Source organism: Epargyreus clarus, unplaced genomic scaffold (genome assembly GCF_041222505.1).
Source record: "Epargyreus clarus isolate Ecla_fem2 unplaced genomic scaffold, WU_Ecla_fem_2.2 ptg000035l, whole genome shotgun sequence".
In the NCBI taxonomy this organism is placed as follows: Eukaryota; Metazoa; Arthropoda; class Insecta; order Lepidoptera; family Hesperiidae; genus Epargyreus; species Epargyreus clarus.
In genome coordinates, this window is record NW_027332240.1 from 10405594 (window position 1) to 10427463 (window position 21870).

General features: G+C 36.3%; 1 protein-coding gene across 1 annotated transcript in view; it reads right to left on the bottom strand.

The window, feature by feature from the left end:
• The window catches only part of px (MAP7 domain-containing protein plexus), a 147465-nt gene that overhangs the window by 111375 nt on the left and 14220 nt on the right, over positions 1-21870 (bottom strand). Inside the window, exon 2 of the mRNA XM_073091811.1 lies at positions 6994-7119. Coding sequence (XP_072947912.1) covers positions 6994-7004 — 11 coding nt within the window. The 5' untranslated portion in view covers positions 7005-7119. The remainder of the gene's footprint in view (positions 1-6993; positions 7120-21870) is intronic.

The window sequence follows — 21870 nt, forward strand, 5'->3', positions numbered from 1 at the left end:
ATGTATTAATAGATTATATCAATAAATGTACATCTATCGTATATGCCTACTGCCTTAATTGTTACATCTAATACATTTTTCCTACTAAAACTTGCTATTTAATAATTTTCACGTTATGGTTGAGATGGACAAAACCTCAATATGACAATACTTTACCATTTACAAACCTTTACCATACTCAACAAAACCACAAACAGCTACCAAGACACTACAAAAACAACACACAAACAACAAAACAATAAAATTTCCAACACATCGATGTCACATAATTCGTAAGTCATGCTTTAATACAGCACATAATATAAAACAAATACGATGTCAATTGCATGGTTACGCGTGGAAAATCCAGTTAGCGGCGACGTAAACACGGCTCGTAACCGACTACATATACATACATGTTATGTTTGTGTTAGTGTATAAAGAGCTAAACGTAGATATTATGCAACTCAAACGCCTCTGAGCGGAAATCAATAGGGATATTGTAGGTGACTGCGGGGCTATGAAGTTAGCGATTTTATCGTTTTGAAATTTCCATTACTAATTACCTATCAAGTAAAGGAACAAATTAGGTGGGATTGTATAAGGTATTTTTCTAAAATGTCCAGTAATGTGGACATGTGAATTTACAAACGATGTATTTTATGTACATTCATTTAATTATTTACCGCAATGTTAAGGTAAAGCGGTATATTATATCCTGACATTATCAGTTTTAAAAACAGCTCAGACAAACTGATTAGGTTCACAAATACCAAAAATTATTCCATCGTAAAAACGTAAAATAAAAAAAATAAAAATGCGACCTATGTAATAAAAACACAATAACAACTATATCCGCCACTAGACTTCGTGGCCCAACGTTATTGTCCGCACAGTTCTGTTGTAGTCACAAATACCTAACACAAACACACACATACCCGCATTATATACAGCGTGTGTGCGCCGCGGACGGACGGACATGTCAACGATGAATGTGGCCGGTGGATGAAAATTTCGTACACACGCATAAATTGTAGCTTTATCTGCGAATGCAGGAGGAATTTCCAAATTTATTTTATGGCTTTGCTACCTACGTACTCGTATTTCAATTTGATGAATGGTGTTTTTGGAGCGCACCTATATTTTTATGCTCTAATTCTAAATGGTAAAAGCGTGAGATTTTCATAAGTAGATATTTTATTCTATGCTATTGTTTGAATTCATTTGTAGAAATTAAATACCAAACGTGCGGTGGTCCGCGTGAATGAATTAATAAATAAATAAGATCAAGCAAGAAGAAATACCAAAATATATTTAAGAGCGATGATAATATATTTAAATATTTAAGAATATTATATGTTACTTTGTGGAAATCCTTGCTATAAAGATCCGCAATGTTAAAGTTTACGATTATTTTCTCTCGTCAGATAAACTACAGATGAACCAAAACACAGTGTACCACAGCAATTGAGGGTAGTTTGGTGGACATATTCTTGAGAACATTTTGAAGAACTCTCGGAAGGAATTCAACGCAATATTTTCTGCAATAAATAATTTTCTACCACATCCCTTCCAAATTGTCTTCTCGGGACATAAGAAAATGTTCTTGATGAAGTTTAACGCAATAAGGTCAATGTCGCCACAATTATTTCAACCATTTCCAACAGTTACAATCACACACCAGCCTCGATTCCGTCTTACCACAACGACGATCGGAATCCCGCAAGGATAACGCGGTGGTTTAATTTAGTGAACTAGACCCCAGAGCTTCACGTCGGAGAAACATTCCAAACATTGCCGAGCGCCAGATCGGAGTCCTAACGGAACGTGGAGTTGATCGCGAGAACAATTACAAAACTTTCGTTTTGTTTTTATCTTATTTTGTTTGGTGTGTGTTAAATGCATAGCGAAAAAGGTTATAGGTATATCCACACGCCATCGTTGATTTCCGCGTTGTTAGGTCTTACAGGCAAGCAACCTTTTAAAACTCAGGTAGTCTCCTCAGTCAGTTACCTTTATTTGGCATTATTCACATATGATCAAATCACAGGCGAGGACTGCATGCATTGCTTTTAAATATACCTAGTAGACACTTTCAATAACAGTGGAGAAGCAATCGAGCTTGCAGTCAACGCAATGGTGCTGTGGCGACCTCCCGCTACTCGACAAGAGATGGCGCCACGAGTATTTTGAATCACGCTGTCGAAGTTTTCTAAATATCTGGCATATATACAAGTTCCGAACTGAGACTGTCGGAGCACGGCCGCTCCCCGGGCATGATCACCTAGCCCGGCGGGAGATCTCCCTTTGCCAAAGTGGTGACCCCAGACAAAGAACACGTCCCTTCTGACCCTCATCGATGGTGGCATCCTCGATCCCTGGATGGACTTGCAACCTCTTCAACATCCGTTCAGCAGCTCGTCAGGTGCATCGTGAAGACACTTCCTGTGCCTGGTCCAACTGCTCTCCGCGACTGCCCGGACGGCTCGAGTAGCCCAGCTCGCCGTCTCTCTTCGTTCCAACCTCGAGGCCTTGGTTCGTCCTCACATCTCGACTCACCGCAGACAGAGGGCGCTCCGAGGCGCTTGTGACCTGGACGAAGACTTCACAGACTACAACGGATCTCGACCTCCGGTACTTCACGGACGGCTTGAGTAGCCATTACTCGCCCTCCACACTTCGCTCCAACCTCAGACCTTGGTTCTCCCTCACATCTCGACTCACCGCAGACAGAGGGCGTTCCGGGGCGCTTGTAAGCTAGGCGAAGATTACCGAAGTACGGAACACTGCAGATATCGACCTCCGGTCTGAGCAGGGGGTGATGTGGCGACCTCCCGCTACTCGACAAGAGATGGCGCCACGAGTATTCTGAATCACGCTATCGAAGTTTTCTAAATATCTGGCATATATACAAGTTCCGAACTGAGACTGTCGAAGCACGGCCGCTCCCCGGGCATGATCACCTAGCCCGGCGGGAGATCTCCCTTTGCCAAAGTGCAAATGCCTTGCCACTACTGAGGATTAAGATGGTCGCCTCATAGGTAAGGCGATCGGTACCCTACCACCGAAACGCGGAACTACTTCACACTAGAAATGGTCTTGGTAAAACCCTGGCCGATCCATGTTGGCTCAACCATTAAACAGTAAACTGTAAAACTATATCAACACCATGACAGCAGCTTATCAGCTTGGCATAAGTTGCTCATAAGCGTGTTTCTGCTCAGTTACCCTTCCATTCGACAAATCCGCATCAAGACTGTGCTAATCACATTGAACCACGCCATTCAACTGCGGTTCGTTGACAAGGAAGTTTGCTGACCGATAATTTACAGACAAGTAAGTCCACCGGAACATTTCCAACTTCGGAAATCATGTGCCGATCCGGAAGCGGGAGGGAAACTTTGACAGCGTTCTGGTTACAAGTTCCCAATACGTCGAGTTGTGGAAACGAACTTGTGTATTTCGGTAGTGTTAAGCGCAAGACTTTAATGCAGGCACATAGTTATTGTATAATCTAAGTGTCTATGCATAAACAATAAAAAATCCATTTTCCAAGCGTATCAAATTGTCCATTAAGTGGTCACTGTTTTCGTAAGCAGTTTCTTAATAATAGGAGTCTGTCTGTCTGTTTATCTGAAATCTATCAGTTACTCCTGGGGCTTTAATGGATTTTTCCCAATAGGTATAAAGGGATGATTTGATTTAAAAAGCAGGACATTTTATTCTTATCGAGTTATAACTGGTCCAATTACATGTAAGTTAGCAATTTATCTGATCCGATGTTACAGTGTATGACCAATGCTTTCTAGAGCTATTCATTTTAAACGTAAGCAGCCATTAAAAAGTAACGGTTATTTTCTTAAGTAGCTCTAATTGAATAATGACAATGTGGACAAAAAATGTCCTCACTTCTTTTATCCTTAGCGTTTCGGCTGATTTGTTATCAAATTTAGTGTGAAATATCTTTTATAAATAAAAATATCAACACCTAAAGTTTTTGGTGTGTTTCTTGTAATTCTATTGTAACGTTAAGCTGATTTTCGCTAGGCTATATCTAATCCAATTTTCGGTAATCCGGATTAAGGCAGTCTACACACTACAGGCAAAGCAAGTGGGTATTGGCCTGTTAACACTCCTATTTATATTAATTATTATCAGATTAGTTGCAAACACGTGCTGTCAATAATCAAATTGTTTATCCCTCCAATCTTAAAATACAGTAAGTGTAGTGATTTTTAATATAAGATAATTAAGAAATTAATAAATTCCTGTCGTAAATCTATTGCTAACATATCAATTTGTTAAATTACCGGGATGTATGAAGTTTACAAGTACAATTAGCAAGTTCAGTTTTTACAGACTAAAGACTTAATTTCAAAATATAAGTAGTTACTTGAAATAAACTGTAATAAATTTGCATTTTTCACCAATTTCAACTGAAGCTGTAAGACGAAATCAATAAACCATAAATTAGAAAGAATCAAACTCTCCACAAAAACCAATTTCAGCTAACGGTATTTACAAGTCCTCAAGTTAATCATGCTTATTGCTCATGCTTATGTTGCTATGTTAATTATTGCCAATCGCCTATAGTGTGCAAACAGCTTTAATCTCCTTTTTTGTCAGTACATCACCTTGAACGAGATAACAGGGAAAAAGCTTTTTGGAAACGGACAGAGTTGCTGCAACCATTTATTGGATAATCCGATCGTACAAAAACTATATCCGATTTGACTACTTTTTATTTAATAAACTATATTAAATTAAAATAACAAATATCAGTACAATATTAATTTTAAAAACTGTATCTCCATTATTTAAATGTTTAAAGTTAGTAACATTAGTATTTTATGTTATACAAATATCATTTTATCGAATGAATCTAAGTAGCCTGCGCATAACTAGAATATCTCTTTTAGTTCAATCATCATCATCATATTAATTAAATAACATGACTACTTTGTCATTTCATGTGCTTTGTCAGTGTCGTTACATTCAAAGGCATCCTTTAAGGCAGGACTCGGGACTTCAGGAGGCACCATCGGTACACTTACTTCTGTCTAATAACAGCAGTGTTAAGCGTTACGGTGATCTGATTTGAAGGATATGGTAAAGAAGACATACTTTTTAAACCTCAAAAACAGATGACCGTAGAAACCATACAATCGGATCCGGGACTATAAAGTGTAGCAATCGTACACTTTCACACGGCAATTAAGGTGTCTATGTCTATTGTAAACCAGACAATGATTATTGTTTTCAAGTAACTGAACCTGACCCAAACAAAATTGCTTACGGACTACCTACACTTATTAGTATTGCAGTTATGATTTAGGTAATTTTCGATTTTTATTTCATTTTGATTAAGACTAGATTTTGATCAGGCTTAGATAGGTGTACAACTTTTCGAGATTCGACAGTGGACTAATCACCTGATTGTGAGTATGAAAGCTGATACTTTATTATCACACACGTTTGGCACTTGCCACAAACTCCAAACCTCCATAACGTTTAGCATGATCAAAACTTGGATAACAAGCGCATGCAAACCTACAAAAACTGAAAGAAAGGCTCTACACAGTTAAATTTGTGACGGCTTGCTGAAGCTTGTGTAAGCACGTGGACGCAGCATTGGAGACCTTAGATGAATCCCCAATCCCATTCAGGACCGACTTGACTAATGAACTACTAAAATAAATGGAATAACACAATAACATTCAAATGGTTGTATGTAGTTAGGTAAGTATGTACTCGTATATAAATATAATCTCAGTCCAGAGCTCAAATGTCACGAGCATTGAATAACAATAGCGTACACAGTACACTCGTATGATTGTTGTGCCCAAAATATTTGATCTTTGGTTGCGTTTCCGTCTGAAACAATGGTCGGGAGCGGGACCCCGGTGGCGGCGCGTGACGTCACCGCTGACGCACGCCGCCGGCCTTTCCTTTGCTATTCACTAACTCATGTTACATTATGAATGCCGTAGAAGTAAAGAAAGACGCCGTACCCTTCATGCTTGAACTCCGGTTGCACCACCGCCAGACTCAATTCTGCCTTGTATAGTTCTTCTATCTCAGTGACGGCGTGACGGGATGATAATAATAATAATAAATAATTAATGTATATTAGTATATAGGGATATTGTCTAAAAAATTACTTATTTTGTTTTTGTTTCAGGGCCGAAGTATGATAGCTAGCACTTATCACGAATCTTAGCTAGCGTTTAATTTAGGAAGACATCTATGGAACTCGAACGGACTTCGTGAGATAGAATAACTATGGTAGGATTGTGTTCTGGTTCGAAGGATGCGGTAAAATGGACTCACGAAGTATCAACCTAAGTTAATACTCTCAGGTCCTTCCTTCCTTACGATGTCTCAAACCAATATTTATAATTGCAGCCTTGAAATCTACAGCTTTACCAAGTTAATACATTCTAACTACGAAGATTTCTACTATAATCATGTGTAACTACGACGGTACTACAATCATTACCAATATTTTAGTTACGGGTTATATCCTGTATCCTACAAGCTTTGCTCAAATCCAGCGCAAACGCAACATCGTGGAGATACGGGCCAGTGGATAAGCCTTTTGCTGTGTTCATACCGTCCCAAGGCCTCCGACATGGTTAGGTGACTATAACCGAATGAGAGCTGTGATATTGTCGACTTATGAAACTGGGCTACTTATTTTGAAAAATACAAACTAACAATTAGGTAGGTACTATGACGGTGAGATAAATCTTCCAGTCTTAGTTCTCTATGTTCCCAACTATGTGGGAAGGCTATTGTGGCCTGTAGTCATAATCATGCGCTGAAAGAGCTATTGATGTTTTATATACTGATTAGGATAAAACTACTTTAAAAATAACTATAATAACATAATAGAATAATATTATAAAGTGTTACGGAAAACATACTTGAGCACTTCAAATAAAAATAAAAATAACTATTCGCAAAGAAAATGTTAATCGGCTGTTAAATTAAATAAAGCTTATTTTATTTTACCTTCCATCCATCAGCCTTTGTATGTCCACTGCTGGAATAAGGCCTCCTAGTTGGCGCCACTCCAACCGGTCCTGTGCCCTCTGAATCCAGCGGTTTCCCGCTATCTTCTTCAGGTCATCAGTCCACCTGGTCGGGGACCATAAATACTATTTATTGTATCATATATTAAACCCACTACATACAAATTTAAAGGAAATATCAACAAAGCTACAATTATAGATAAACAAACCATGTTTGCATCATTTTAATACTGATATATCTTTTTAACATGCACATATTAGTGTGGTAGCGTATCAGTTTTTGTTAACTATACTCCAAAGTGTAAAGTTGCATAAAAATCGATGTATCAGTATGAATACTACGATTATTTGCGAACAAAACCTTACATTTTTTCTTACACCAGAATACGATGCCCATAACTAAGGGAAAGACGACGATTAAATATATTGTACGAATTTTTCAACCAATTTCTGGACAGCGAAAATCAATTTCTAAGGTTAATATTTGTAAAAATGAAAATAATCTATTGAACCTATTTGTGTATATTATTTTGTACCATTGTTAAATTTAGGGCAGTTATAATTTAATTACAAAGGAATATAGACTTACAATAATTACAAAGACAGTATGAATGAGACTACTCTGCACACATTCACATAACGAAACATACTATACTCGCATGTGACGCATAAGCGATACGCACGAGAGGTCGAAGCCGGGGTCTAAAAATTTTCCAATAAATATAATATTATCTCCGGGGCAATAATAATGATAACGCAGGGGTCAGCCGGTCCCGCTAACATAATCAATAGATATATAGGAGATATGTACGTGTTTCTCGGGTTGTTTCCCCCGGCGTGTGGTCACAGTGATGAGGCGGACGCGATAGCGATTTCTACCAAGTGTACCTACTGTGAAATGTTATATAAATGTTCACGCGGTTTCTATCACTAATATGTAAAATTTCTATTTAACGAAATAAGAGGGCTCTGTCATAGGAATACAGTTTTGATAAAATTGAGCGTTAGCACTAGACGGAAAAGAAACGCGTGGAAAGGTTTATCACTAGGCTTAACTATCCGATTTCAAGAACATTCGTTTTTGTAATAAAGTTTCAGTTATAAGGTTACTAAGGATAACTAGGTACCCTTTATATGAGCTTTTAATAATGCATACCTAGATTAAACGTTCTCCACAAACACGTATACTCAAACAATAATGACTTTTAACTCAGCAAAACAGAGCTACTTATTTTTCAACCTACATTTCTAAAAAAATCCCACCTCTTACAGAACATCACGGAATTGCAAAAAATATTATAAAAAAGTTATGTTATCGCGTCCGCTTTTGCCCCCGCTACCGCTTATCACGGTCCCAACCCCTACACATCCAGTCGGCAGGCGATATTTTCACAGCGAAACGGTTCCCAGCGAAATTGGTTTTCTTCGTAAACTCTTTGAGAATTTTACGATGTTTTAAAGCGTCGGAGGGATTTCTATCCGTTATATTTTCTTTTATTTTATTTCACTTTGTTTCTGCTCTTGTTCTGGTGACTTTATGAAGCGTAGGCGAATGGAAAAGGAAAGAAAAATATATAGGAGTCTATGCTTCGGCGAGGTGTTTTCTTTTTATTGAAATGGAATATCTATTGTTATTACTTTTTATTTTCAAAGTTTTCTATAATAATGCAGGAGTGTGCCTAGCGCTAAAGGCCAAAGCCCATCAGTCTGGCTAAGTGCAGCAGATTACATTTTAAATTTGGACTTACGCGGTATATTAATTAAAGTATTTTTTTTAAATGTTGCGATTTCAGGAGTTTAAAGAGCAAATGTAAATGATATGAGCAAATGTGTTACTTACACATTGGGATATTTTCAACATTTATTTTCCGTACCTTTCAGAGACTAATCTTTGCGACACTCTGATTTTCTAACTCATGTAGATGTTGAATCAATTATCACTTATTTTAACATATTAAAATTCTACAATTCTGAGATGTATTTAACAAAGTAAGTAAGATCTAAACCTTTCTTATTCTGAGAGGACGGTATTGGAACGTCACGCTAATAATAAATTAAGAATCGAATGCTATTTTAAATTAAACATGTATTTAAAACGAAACAGTTACTCAGAGTTACAGACGGTCATTAACGTAACACACTCGTAAAGGAAATCGTAATGTAAACGGTTGAACAATTAACCGTTCTCTATTTCAATATACATTTAGTGTTTCAGTGTGTTTTGACGAGCCGGACCGAACTAAGGGTTCCATTTCCAAGTGGTCAGATATCTAAACAATTGATTTAAACCTAAACGGTCCCTTTTAGGCCTTTGTATTCTTGTGCTTGTAGTTTTAGAACCCACAAAAATATTCCTATCATTATATTATTAGAAATAATATTATTTTTTTCTGGGTTATTTTAGAGTCCATTCTTACTTTCTTACTTTGAAAAAAAAAGAAAGAATTCTTACTTTGTTATTTTAAAAATAACTTTCAATATATGGAATACAAATTGACATTTTTTTTTATCCGTGGGACACTACATTTGTATTGATTTTGTATACCAATATAAAATGGAGATTACACAGATAATACAAATAAGAAATATCTTAATTAGATAAGATAGAAATCAGAAATTAAAAAAAAAAACCGAATATAAATCTATAATCAGATAATCAAGTTTAATGTCGGTGTGTTAAAGAATTCCCCGGTAAGTGTTGCTAATGGAACGGCACACCAACTGCTGATAATCCCGGGTTCAATTCCCGGCGAAAACCAATATAAATGTAACAATTTTCTTCTTTAAGCGTTCAAATTAGCCTTACCGATCTCTTAGTTTAAAATACCTATATAAGATGAAGTCGCCATATAGTCCTAACTGTATCATGTTTGCTTGCAGCACAGTTCGCCACGCTGCCCCAGCTACACGCTAACATAATGGCAGGAAGTTGGCGAGTCGCCAGAAAGCGGCAACATGAAGAGATGTGTTATGATAACAGTCACTCGGATTCTAAATAAGTCATTCGTTAACTCGATACCATCACAGCGACAGCCGTAAAATAAATCAAAGGCATAAATTATGGAGCAGCGAAGTTCTAGTGCGAAACCTACATCGTACGGCAAGAAGTGTGAATTCATCATAGGGCTACATTTTTGTACATAAATAGTAAATTTTTCAAGGTGGTAGAACCCTTTGTGGTTCGACTTAGGCGGCACCACCGCCACACCTATTTCTGCCTAATAACAGCAGTGTTAGGCGCTGCTGTGTTCCGTTTTGAAGAGTGTGGTAAGGGAGACATACTTTTCCGAGGCGTTACAGCGTAATCCTCAGGGGTAGCGGCGCATCTATGACCGACCTCAGGTAGGAATATTTAATCCTATCTGGGGTTGATTACAGATGTCCATGGGTGGCAGTAGCCACTTACCATCAGGCGGACTGCATGCTCGTCTGCTACTCCTATATTATCAAAAAAAAGTAGGAAACGAGCATGCAGTCCCCTAGATCAGAAATAGTCACGGCTGCCTTTCCACAAATGTCATCAATTTCAAATGGTTAAGAAGAAGTCTTAGTTACTTGCAGTCAGTAAAAAATGCGTTGTTATCCCTGACAACTAAGTTCTAACGCCTAAATGTCTCTGCATTGCCAGTCTTCAACAATAAAATACTAGTTAACAATTGCTTATTTCTGTTTTATAACAATATAACAATAAAACAGAAATAGGGTATTGTCAGGCTACATGGCTGAGACTTCATAATGTTCTGTGTTATAGACGCCTTGACCTTACTTATTCTGAGGACCCCATGTGGAGCAGGCAGCAAAGTACTGATGGTAACATTGCATAAGTTTTTGCAGAAGGTGCTAGACAAGTCTAAATCTATCATAACAAAAAAGTATAAAGATCAGCTCTGCGCGTCTTAACTATTTGAACAAAAAACACTGAGGGCCTCTCGCGGGCTCTCGGCACTTGGCAGGCTGGCCTTGTTAACGGAGTGACAAAAAGTCAACAATCGGATGAAAATTATGCATTGGCGTGTCGCTGAGTAGGTGGGTATTAAAAAATGTAAAAATTTGGAGATAGAGACTTTTTGATAGGGGGGATAGAACGAGTTACACCTATTCCTAGCGTGACTGATATTCTGCGTCTCGGTTAAAAGATGTGGACCATCTTAGTCCTCAAGAGGTACGCTGTACGCTATGATCGGCTTCAAGTAAAGCCTGTACTGTATTGAATTGGTTACAGGTGTACATGAACGACCACTTAACATCAGGTAGAATGCATGCTCGGTTGCTATATCACATGTAACTCAGCAGGCCACACTAATCCACACAATACCACCATGTTTGGCCATGGCCACAATAATACCATGTTTTAAATCATGTTTACCTACAACCTGAAACTCTGACGACCCGGCAGATCAAATATCTAACGGGTAAATTCAATTTTTTGTTCTGGTATGTACCTATGTGTACTAACGACACGACAAATTGGATCTCCTCTTACAGTGGGCTACAGTCATTGTACAAAGCATTATTTTATTTCATAGACAATGAATACTAGAAATGAGACCATGAATTCTACTTTTGCTATTACAGATCACTCTACATTAGGCTGCATACAAATCTCATACTTGGACATGGCATCCACACAAAAAGTTAAATTTTGCATCGACAGAAACATCAAAACGATTTTATTCGCCGACCCAAATAACGGGTTCCGCGTCCAAAACTACGCAAGTCCGCTGGAACGATCTCATCGTTTATTGATTTATTTTGGACCGGCCGTGCGAATCCCTCACGGCTATTGGTATTTTGTGTTCAGTTTTTGTTCTCAAACAATGGTTGGAAGAGACGGATGTAGAAATCCGAAACGGTTACCAAAAATTTACTTTTATGAACAAAGCCTTTTGTTTTCCAATTAATTGTGTTTTCGACAATTGTTTGCTAAGAGTTTGACGGCCATAACGAAGCCATAAAAACTCTCGATCGTTACACAAATCCCGATAGCCGTTTGGCAACTGCTCCGATTTACAGGCTCGCTCTGAAATATTTTAACTTCGATTTAATAGTGCCTAGTTCAAGTACATCACTGGCGAAAAAAAGTAATAAACCTCGAGAGAAAAATATAACGACGCCAAGAAAAATGTCCTCAAATGTCTTAAGTTTAATTGCGAGAATACGCTTTATACACACTCCAGAATATCTTGGCAATACTGGAAGCATCCAGTAGTCACAAATATCACAAACATCCATTTAAACATTTAGCTTAAATTGCGATAACCTACATGGTTGCTATAAAATATATTAATCGATTTATGTAACTTTTATGGGTGTACTATGGGTATTACGGTCAATTCAACATTTAATACATTGTCTAATATCGATCTTTGGAAGGTAAAAATTGGATAGATTAATTTTTGACGACCAAAAAGAACTGGAGCGTGATCGCATCCCGACCGCCCTACAGTGCGGACTGAGCTTTACAAAACGGAAGTACCCCACTGATAAATTAAGCACTGTTTGCCATTACCAAATTAAATTCCGAGAAGCGGCCATTCTCGACGCGCTAACCATTCTGACCTGTCGCAGACCGCTCGAGTGGCGTGCAAACTTAAACCCATGGTCAAAACAGTTACTCTTGAACAGTAATGTGAAGATATATCGATAGACTAATATCGACCCTAAACATTCGACGCCATATTATTATTACGAAAAAATTAGATCGATATTGAAGTAGTGAAATGAATGTTATTTCCTGTATTTTATATAGGAATATCATTGCGATCTAATAATGTAACTCATCATAAAAATATCAAAAAACTGATTGCTTAAAATAGTCTATGCCACTCCCACAATTTAGAGGAAACCAACGACACCAAATAGGCATGCCAAAATCTAAAAAATAATCAAAAATCATTAGACTCTAAAATACGTCGACGATATTAATATCAACAATATGATGCTTATAAAGTAGGTAGGGACCGTTTGTCGATATTTTTCGACCTCTAATAATAATATCGATAATTTCATCAACTTGCACTACTCGTGACAACGGCGAAGTTGTGGTATTTTGCCACTTCATTAGCGCGTACGATGGTCGTTGAATGCGAAAATTATGAAGACGGCTATAATGAGCCACCAATATTATGGTTTTGTATTCACTATTTTGTTAACGACATACTCACACGAGCAAGTTGCACGATCGACGTGACCGTGTGACGTCATTCGCGGTGGCTCGCTAAGAGCTGGTATGGTGTGAACGGGGGTGTGTCCTAGATGTAGCCAAAACCATAATATTTTTGTTTTATCTTTAGTTAAGAAGCAAATGCAAATTGGAAGAATGTTTTATGTGTGTTTATTTATTTATTTTATTGATCTAATTAGAACGGCCGAGGCCACTTACACTAACTAGACAGATCTAACATACAGACAACTCACAGAACTCCAAGCATACAGACATGATCAGCTTCCAGTCATCAGCAAGCACATCACAGTTCGGATAATGATCCATGAGCGCGTTCAATGCCGCAAGTGTGCGCGGAACAGGTGATTTAGCGCGCGACACAGTGCGGGAAGGCGGAACCACAAATAACTTGTGCTTTCGGCTTCGTTGATAATTGTCTGGGAAAAATATTCGGCAAAGCTGATTGAAAAGTTCCTGCGCCTCAAGAGCATTATGTAAAATCTTGCACATAATTTCGTTATGGAGTTATTTTACCAATCGTTATTAAGGTAAAAATAGGTGTTCCTATTACTTTTGTTCCCTAACAAAACTCGTCTAACCAGCGTCCAGAGATTTCAATCATGAACAGTTTACCATAAGTCGTTAACCGTGCACATGACCGCCACCCGCGTGGTCAAACTATAAATGATAAGGTGGTCGGAGCGGCGTGACGGTCCATTTGTCCGCGGTCAGGGGTCAGCCGCCGCGTGACATTTAGCATTCCTGATCACTAGAATTAACTGAGCGGTATTAGCTATGAGGTTTATGTGTTCGATTAATAAAAAATTAAAACCATGCTATATTATTTTGGGTGTTAACCATAGATTTATTAAGTTGAATTTATTGCCTTTGTAGTTGATTGAAAATTTAAAACTGGTTTTCAAATAGTTTTATTTGTGATAGGTTCACCAACGTAGCATACACTTCAAATAAAATAATAAAGTAAATAAAAATATAAGATTAAGTACTAATAACAAAGATATCTATTATGTAAAATCTGCTTATCATCCTTAAACATTTATTTTACCAAATGATTATAATAATTACTCGTATAATTAAAGTACTTTAATATCACAATCACTTTGTACATACATGTACAGGGTGAATTTTTAAAACGGGCCTTCAGGGCTAAATCCGAAACTATAAGGATTAGCGAAAAATGATGTAAGGAGTTACGAGGCCGATTTTGATAAAAACTAAAACTGTATCATTACTTTTTTAAAATAACTTTTTCCCTAGCCGGGAATCGAACGAGTTCATTTTGAAAAAAAATACACCTGCTATATTGTTCCACTATCTGATAGTGTTGCTTATAAGGATCAAAATCTGGGAAGTAATGATAAATGACAAACTAAAGGAAAAGCCTCAATTTTAAGAAAATACATATTTTTTCATATTAATTTGGCAGTTAAGTTCCCGCCATTCATCAATTTAAACATTTCGCGTATTAACATTTTTTTTGGCTCAATGTTTCAAATCATTCGAAATGGACGTTTGGTTCTTCAAGAATTTATATTTTTATGTCCGACTTAGTTAAGGTTACTTTTAGGACCATTATAATGGATTTTACTTGTTATGGGCGGAGTTTTATTTAATACAGATGTAAAATTGACAATTTGCGAGAATGTCGAGTCAAATCCGAGTGATAACTGTTGAAACGTAGTTATAAACAACAAATAATAACAATTTACTATTTAATCACTTATCTATTTGTATTAAAAAATAAATCCTAAAAACGGCGGTAATTTACTTGCCAAACTATTACTTTCTCATACTAAGCCGTATGTCACTGTTATAACATCGAAAAATTAGTTTATTAACCAACAAATTCTTCAATGGTATGACTTACGTATGTTTCTAAAGAATTATACATAAATCATTTGTTATGTATAATCCTTAAGGATTAGTATGGCAATGTATGGAAAAATATTTATTTTCTTCAAAATTTTCCTTTTCCTTTAATTTGTCACATAACATTACTTCCCATAATTTGATCCTTATTAGCGACACTACCAGATGGTGGAATAATATAGAGGGTGTAATTTTTTTCAAAATGAACTCGTTCGATTCCCATGTAAGGAAAAAGATATTTTAAAAAACTAATGATGCAGTTTTAGTTTTTATCAAAATCGGCCTCGTAACTCCTTACATCATTTTTCGCTAATCCTTATAGTTTCGGATTTAGCCCTGAAGGCCCGTTTTAAAAATTCACCCTGTATATGTATATTACAAAATATGTTCAAAGTAATTTGGAAAATGACTAAAAAAATATTATATCGCATATTATAATAGTATACAGAAACATTCCTTTAAAATAATGTCAAGTCTCACAGTGAACCTGCTGTAAAGTTTTAAAAATACCAATAGTCTGCCAATATCCTTTAACTATGAATCGAGCAAATTACTCCATTGATTTCATTGTAGTCTAGAAATTCACGATAAAATACAAATATAATAACAAATACTACAATTACTACAAATAATATTTTATGCTTATTGTAATAAATGACTAAGTAAAATTTTATTCAAAGTACCGTTCAGGCTAGCCGAGCGATACTAATAAAATACCAGAGTTATTAGATAAGCCTAATTAGAAACAATTTTTACTACGGCCATGTTGAACTCAATTGACCTCATTACTCCTATTCATAGATTACTTCTACTTATTATACTTATATAATTATAATGAACGAACACAGATGAATAGTTGCCGACATAGCTCTCAAGATTAGTACGCTGGTGTGACAATAATAGGCAAGCTATAGCGCTAGGAGATAGGGTTGCCACATCTAAAACCGGACCGAACAATTCTTTTTTTGGGATAAAAGTTACCCTATTTTGTTTTCTAAATCCGTGACAACGTGTATTATAAAATTTTATGACCACCATTTATAAAGTTTAGGTGTGATAGTGTAGCAAAGAACCTTACAATTGCATTCATAATATTAATTAGGATTTCTTGAAAAAGCAACCAATTCGAAAATCAGTTTTTCCTTTCTAAAAACCTTTGCCCTGAAAGGGGTTACATCGGGACAGTCACCTAATATATAATTAATTTAAATTATTGCTCTAAGTCTGAGGCTACACAACAAATCATAACATAAAGCGGAGTATAGAGAGCGTTTAGCGATTGACACCGGATGCGCTCTAAACGTAAGTATAGAGAAGAGAGCGAGGCGTAGAGTGGTGATGCGTCGCGACGTGCTAACCTTACCACGACCTTACCCACTGCGCGCGGCCGGCGCCCGACCACGTGACGACACGCCCACATAACCAGTTAGGGTTGCCTAAATATATATAGGAAAAATGTCTGGAGTTCAAGAGATGCTGTAGGCTGATATGCTAATTTTCAGTCCAGTCAAATAGCACTAATTTCTATATCATTACTTTTAAAAAAATGGACACAGCGACGACGACGAACGAATACGGCTGCTATGAAAATTCGTGATAACAAATTCCAATAAACCAGTGTTTCTCAACCCAGGGTACCCGTACTTCTAGCAGTGTAGGTATCTACACTAATATTATAAAGAGGAAAACTTTGTTTGTTTGGACCGATTTTAAAAATTCTTTCACCATTCGAAAGCTACATTATCTACGAGTAACATAATAGGCTATATTTTATATGAAATACATTTGATAAATAGATTTTGAGGCGGTACAAAGTTTGCCGGGTGAGCTAGTAAATAGTATAGTGCAAAAGCAGCATCATTTAAGCCACGAAATTTCTTGTATCGTTGCTCTCGTATCGGTGTGGCCTTACCAGTACGACCACCGTCTTATACTCGAGTTTGTGATGTACCTGTAATCGACCAGTCTCAAGTAATCCGATGGTATCGGTGCAGTGTGGTGGAATATTTTAGGCTTGCCTCAGTAATAGGGAGACCCGTGTCTCTAATGGGAAGGAAAAGTTGGAATTTAAGCATTATCTTCCTATATAGAGAATACACTTCAATTTAGCCAGTATATTCGCGTGATGCATGTAAATTTATATGTCCCAAATATTTAATTCATTTTGCAATTTATCGTTTTTCATCTGCATATTTTTTTGCGAAGTGAATATGTAAATGTACAGACTGACCGTCTAGTGACTCATTATTAACGTAGGTAATCGTTTTTGTTTTATATTACTTCTGTATTTACATATGAAATATATTTATAAGACAAATCCACTGAGTTTCTTACCGGATCTTCTCAGTTGAGCTCGCGTTCCGATCCGGTAGCAGTTTAAGAAAGAATATTGTACTGACAATTGCCACCGTAGGCCTATACAAAATAAATATATTTCATTTCATATATTCACTGCCACTCCATGACGTATACAATCACAAATAAAATTAGAATACTACCTGCCATAGATTAGTTTCTACCTCTGAGCATCAAGTTAGAAATTGTAACGAGACATTCTAGCTTAGACTGCCTCGTATACAATTATTTATCTCAGTCTTATACATCCTTTAACCTACAAACAGTAGCATCGAACTATATTAATTTACTATTAAGTGTAAAAGCAACTAAGACAGTGCCACGGCAATCGAACCACGAAGATTTCTACCACATCCAAAGCATGACTTGCACACCTACACCACACATCCCGCCTACAACATACATATCTATTATAATTTATAGATGAGGTTAGGAAACAGGCTGCCGACGTGCCATGTCGATTGATTTATACACGTGAACAAAAACTATTCATTATAATTTATGCGTCCCACCACTACCATTCGGAGTCGCTATAAAACTCAAATACCAAACGTGTTTGAACAATTAATTTTAAATTGGAATAGGTAAATTACCTTATACACCTTTAAGTGCTTCTGATCAACCGTTTTACGACAAAAACTAAATTGAAAACGTTTATTGAATAATGCTATACCAATTTCGGAAATACTGACGAAAAATATCAAAATGTCCTTTTTAATAATATTTAAATAGCAAACGAGCCTACCGCCCACTTAATGGTATCAAGAGGCTCATTTTTAACGTGCAACAGCTCTGCGTTTCCACAGGTGGATTCCAGCTAATTTACATATGGGGCGACCATCTTCACCATTAGGTAGAGTACGTTCTGTATAGGTATACGCAATCCAAAAGTAGTCCATGAGTGGCAGTGACCAAAAAAAATAGCTTTTAAACTTGCATACCGTCCACAATATAATTTCCTGTACGCGAACCTAACCCAATTCCATCCAACTCTAAACAATAAAGATAAACTCATACACGGAGTTCCCATACCGAACGTTTTCCGATCAGTCGCAGGTCAGAGATCAAACCAAATCAAACTGAAGGTGAATGGCGGGGCGTTGTGAAATCAGGACGGATTAATTCGGCAAGCACGTTGGCCAATATGGACGCAATAACACTCTCAAAGTTCGATAAGCTGCGTTAACAATTAACGAGTACCCATAAAAGGAAAAGATGGAGTTAAAAATAACCTGATTGTAATGTTTTTATGTAATTGAAATAATAAATATATGTACCTATATGCACAGGCCATCTGATGGTAAATACTTTAGCTTATGGAGAACTGTAATAAGGGTGTTCCCGCCTCACGTGTAAAAAGCCGTCGCAAGCTTGTGCGTCTTCGACACTACTTATTCCAGCGTGCACCAGCGACAAGTTTAGCAGACGCCATAATGGCGTTCAATTGCCTATGTATTTGTACCACTACTAAGCATTTATACTCTATGGTTTTCAGATGGAATGCCTCCATGGCGCCACTTAGCCCAAACCATGACCAAAATAAATTCTACATATACAATATATATTACAAATATAATTATTAATATTATACTAATAAAATCAGCAAACAGGAGACTAAATAGGTAAATACGGATACAAATTTGCTAGCAGTCTGTCTGTCTGGTATGCTTATTATTATATGTATATTAGCACCAGGTGTATTAGCATTATACGTGTAGGTGTAGGTATATCTGAGAATTGTTTATTTTGTTGTGAAACCAAATGTGGCTAGCATGAACTGTGGGGCCAAAAGAGGCAAATGTTAACTAATTTACGTCGTGATTTAATTTTGTACTATTTTTGTCGTGAGAATTATACTAATTTCATGGCAAAGTGATTTGTTCTTTTGGATTCGAATATTTCAGAATTTCGACAACAACCATATTCGCCAGTTTTACACATTTCTTGTACAAAATATATTCATATATGTATTCAATAAGATTTCATAAGTGAAAATAAAGATTGACAGTTACAAAAAAATCTTCTCTTCTCTTCTTATAATTGAAAATTTGGCATTAAAAATCACACAGAAAATAAAAATTCTTAAAGGCTTATATAAAGCCCACCAATTATGACCAGAGCTACAAACTATATTCTTATCTCCTATTATTCAGATAAATACCTGTGTCTAGCATTAAACCAAAACCTACTTAAAATATAGTTGAGTAATGGACTTGACGGCATTTGAAAGAAAGAAAGATAATAAATCAACAACCAATGTGTATGCAAAATGTTTTATCATAGCTTCAATAAAACTCTGGTTATGATAAAATTATTTCAACCCAGTATTAAAAATAACCAAATTTATATTTCTTGTCTTTATTGGTCCATCACTCAAATGCTAATTTAACGATCTAAAAACGTGAAACGTTTAATTAGTTATCAGAGCACTACCATCCCGCAGTGATAATAAAGTGAATCCAATTTAAATTAATTTAAATTAATGCACATTGGTAACTGTTATTCTTACCAATAAACTAGTGTTGGCTTCGTGGATTTACAATTATAAAAATAAATAATACGAGAAAATGCCGCTCAAAAACTATTCATGTTTCAAAAACCACAAGTGAACGTGGTATTTACTGATTATTATAGTTTTACACAGATACTGTTTTATGGAGCTCATCTTGAAAAGACGAATGTGGTTTGTCGTCAAGAAATCTAAAAACTATTTTAGTGAAATCATCTGCATTTACATCTGATCACATAATTATACATATTTAGCATAGTTTACATCGTGATCCAGCTTTGTACTTCGTAACAATATATTTAAAAAAATATAGTTTTGAAACGCCGACTACAGAACTATTTGCCTACTAATATTAAATTTTAATTACTTAAATATATAACATACATTAGACACATGTATCGTAAAAGGTAAAATGCTTGGAGAAAGCAGGTTATCGGTTTCAATCGTGTTATTTATAAAATTGCTCCGTCTAGAAAATTCTTATATACCCGGAAATTGCTCACATAATAGTTAGGTATTAAACAGCTTGTTAGTAGTACATGTAACTTAAATACCAAACATATTTCTTAACATTTAATGATTATCTGGCATGTTTTAACCTCACTCGGTAATAGCAGAAACTATTATATTCTGTTAAAGTTAGGTTAATTAAAAGAACAATAAAAAAAACTGCGATAGATTCGTATTAACTAGATATAATTTAGAAAACTATGTCTACTAAATAACTAAAGTAACATGGTAGTTATGTTTAAGGTGGTAGAACCTTTCGTGGTTGGAAGAAACACCACCCACCGCTACACTCATTTCTGTCTAAAAACTGTACGATTACACATTGTTGTGTCGTGCCTTAAGCAAAGCGTGATACGGAAAAGACATAAAAAACGACGCATTTGTGAAGTACCTCAGGTACGACTGCAAACAGCGACCGGCATTTGTTTTGACTGCAATCCTATGCAGACATAATTAAAGACGTCCATGTTATACCTTGTCTCTACAAAACAAAACTACAACGACGAGACACTACCTAGAAACGGACACGCAACCCTCGTGCTAACAGTGGATATAAAAAATGCATTATTACAGATAATAAAACAAATTCTACGATACGCAATAAGGCAATTCGCCACAATTGCCCCCCATAAAAACATCTTTATCCCGCAAATGACCGGCAGGTGCGGTTCCACCATTTCTTTTTAACACAAAGCCTCGCTCCGATAACAATTTCCACAAATATAGATAAAAACATTGTTAGCGTTGAATAATCATTAATTAATGTGGTTTAATTATTTTTTTCGCTTTCACAGGTAATCAAAGGGTCTTCGTAAATTATGTCAAAGGAAGTATATATCATGAAGATATATTAGGTTTTATCTAGACTAATGTTACAGTTTATAATGAAAAACGAGCATTCTAGTAGAAATATGTGGATGCCAGTATTAAAAATGTCGAATCAGACAAAAAACAAAACCCTAGTAACTCTACTAAATTATGATTTAGTTATTATCACACTTGCCTTGGTTCTTTTAATGTACTTATATGAGGTGTTCCAAGTTAGTCCTAAATAAATAGTGGCAAGGCATTTATGTTAGGCTTCAAAGAACACAGCCCCAACCCAGCAGCCGTCCAGTTTAGAAGCATGACAATTTGCAAAGAATGACATTTTAATACGCTTTTATTAGCTTCAGACATATGTATGTTGGTATGTTGGTATGTTAGTATGTAACGGAATCTTTGAACATGATTTTAACCCCCTTCAAAACGTCGGATTAACTTGAAATTTGGCATACTTATTAAGGACCGATGACAATTCAATATTTTAAACATTCTGACCCGTTATTTAACACGCTTTTATTAGCTTCAGACGTATGTATGTTGGTATGTTGGTATGTTAGTATGTAACGGAATCTTTGAACATGATTTTAACCCCCTTCAAAACGTCG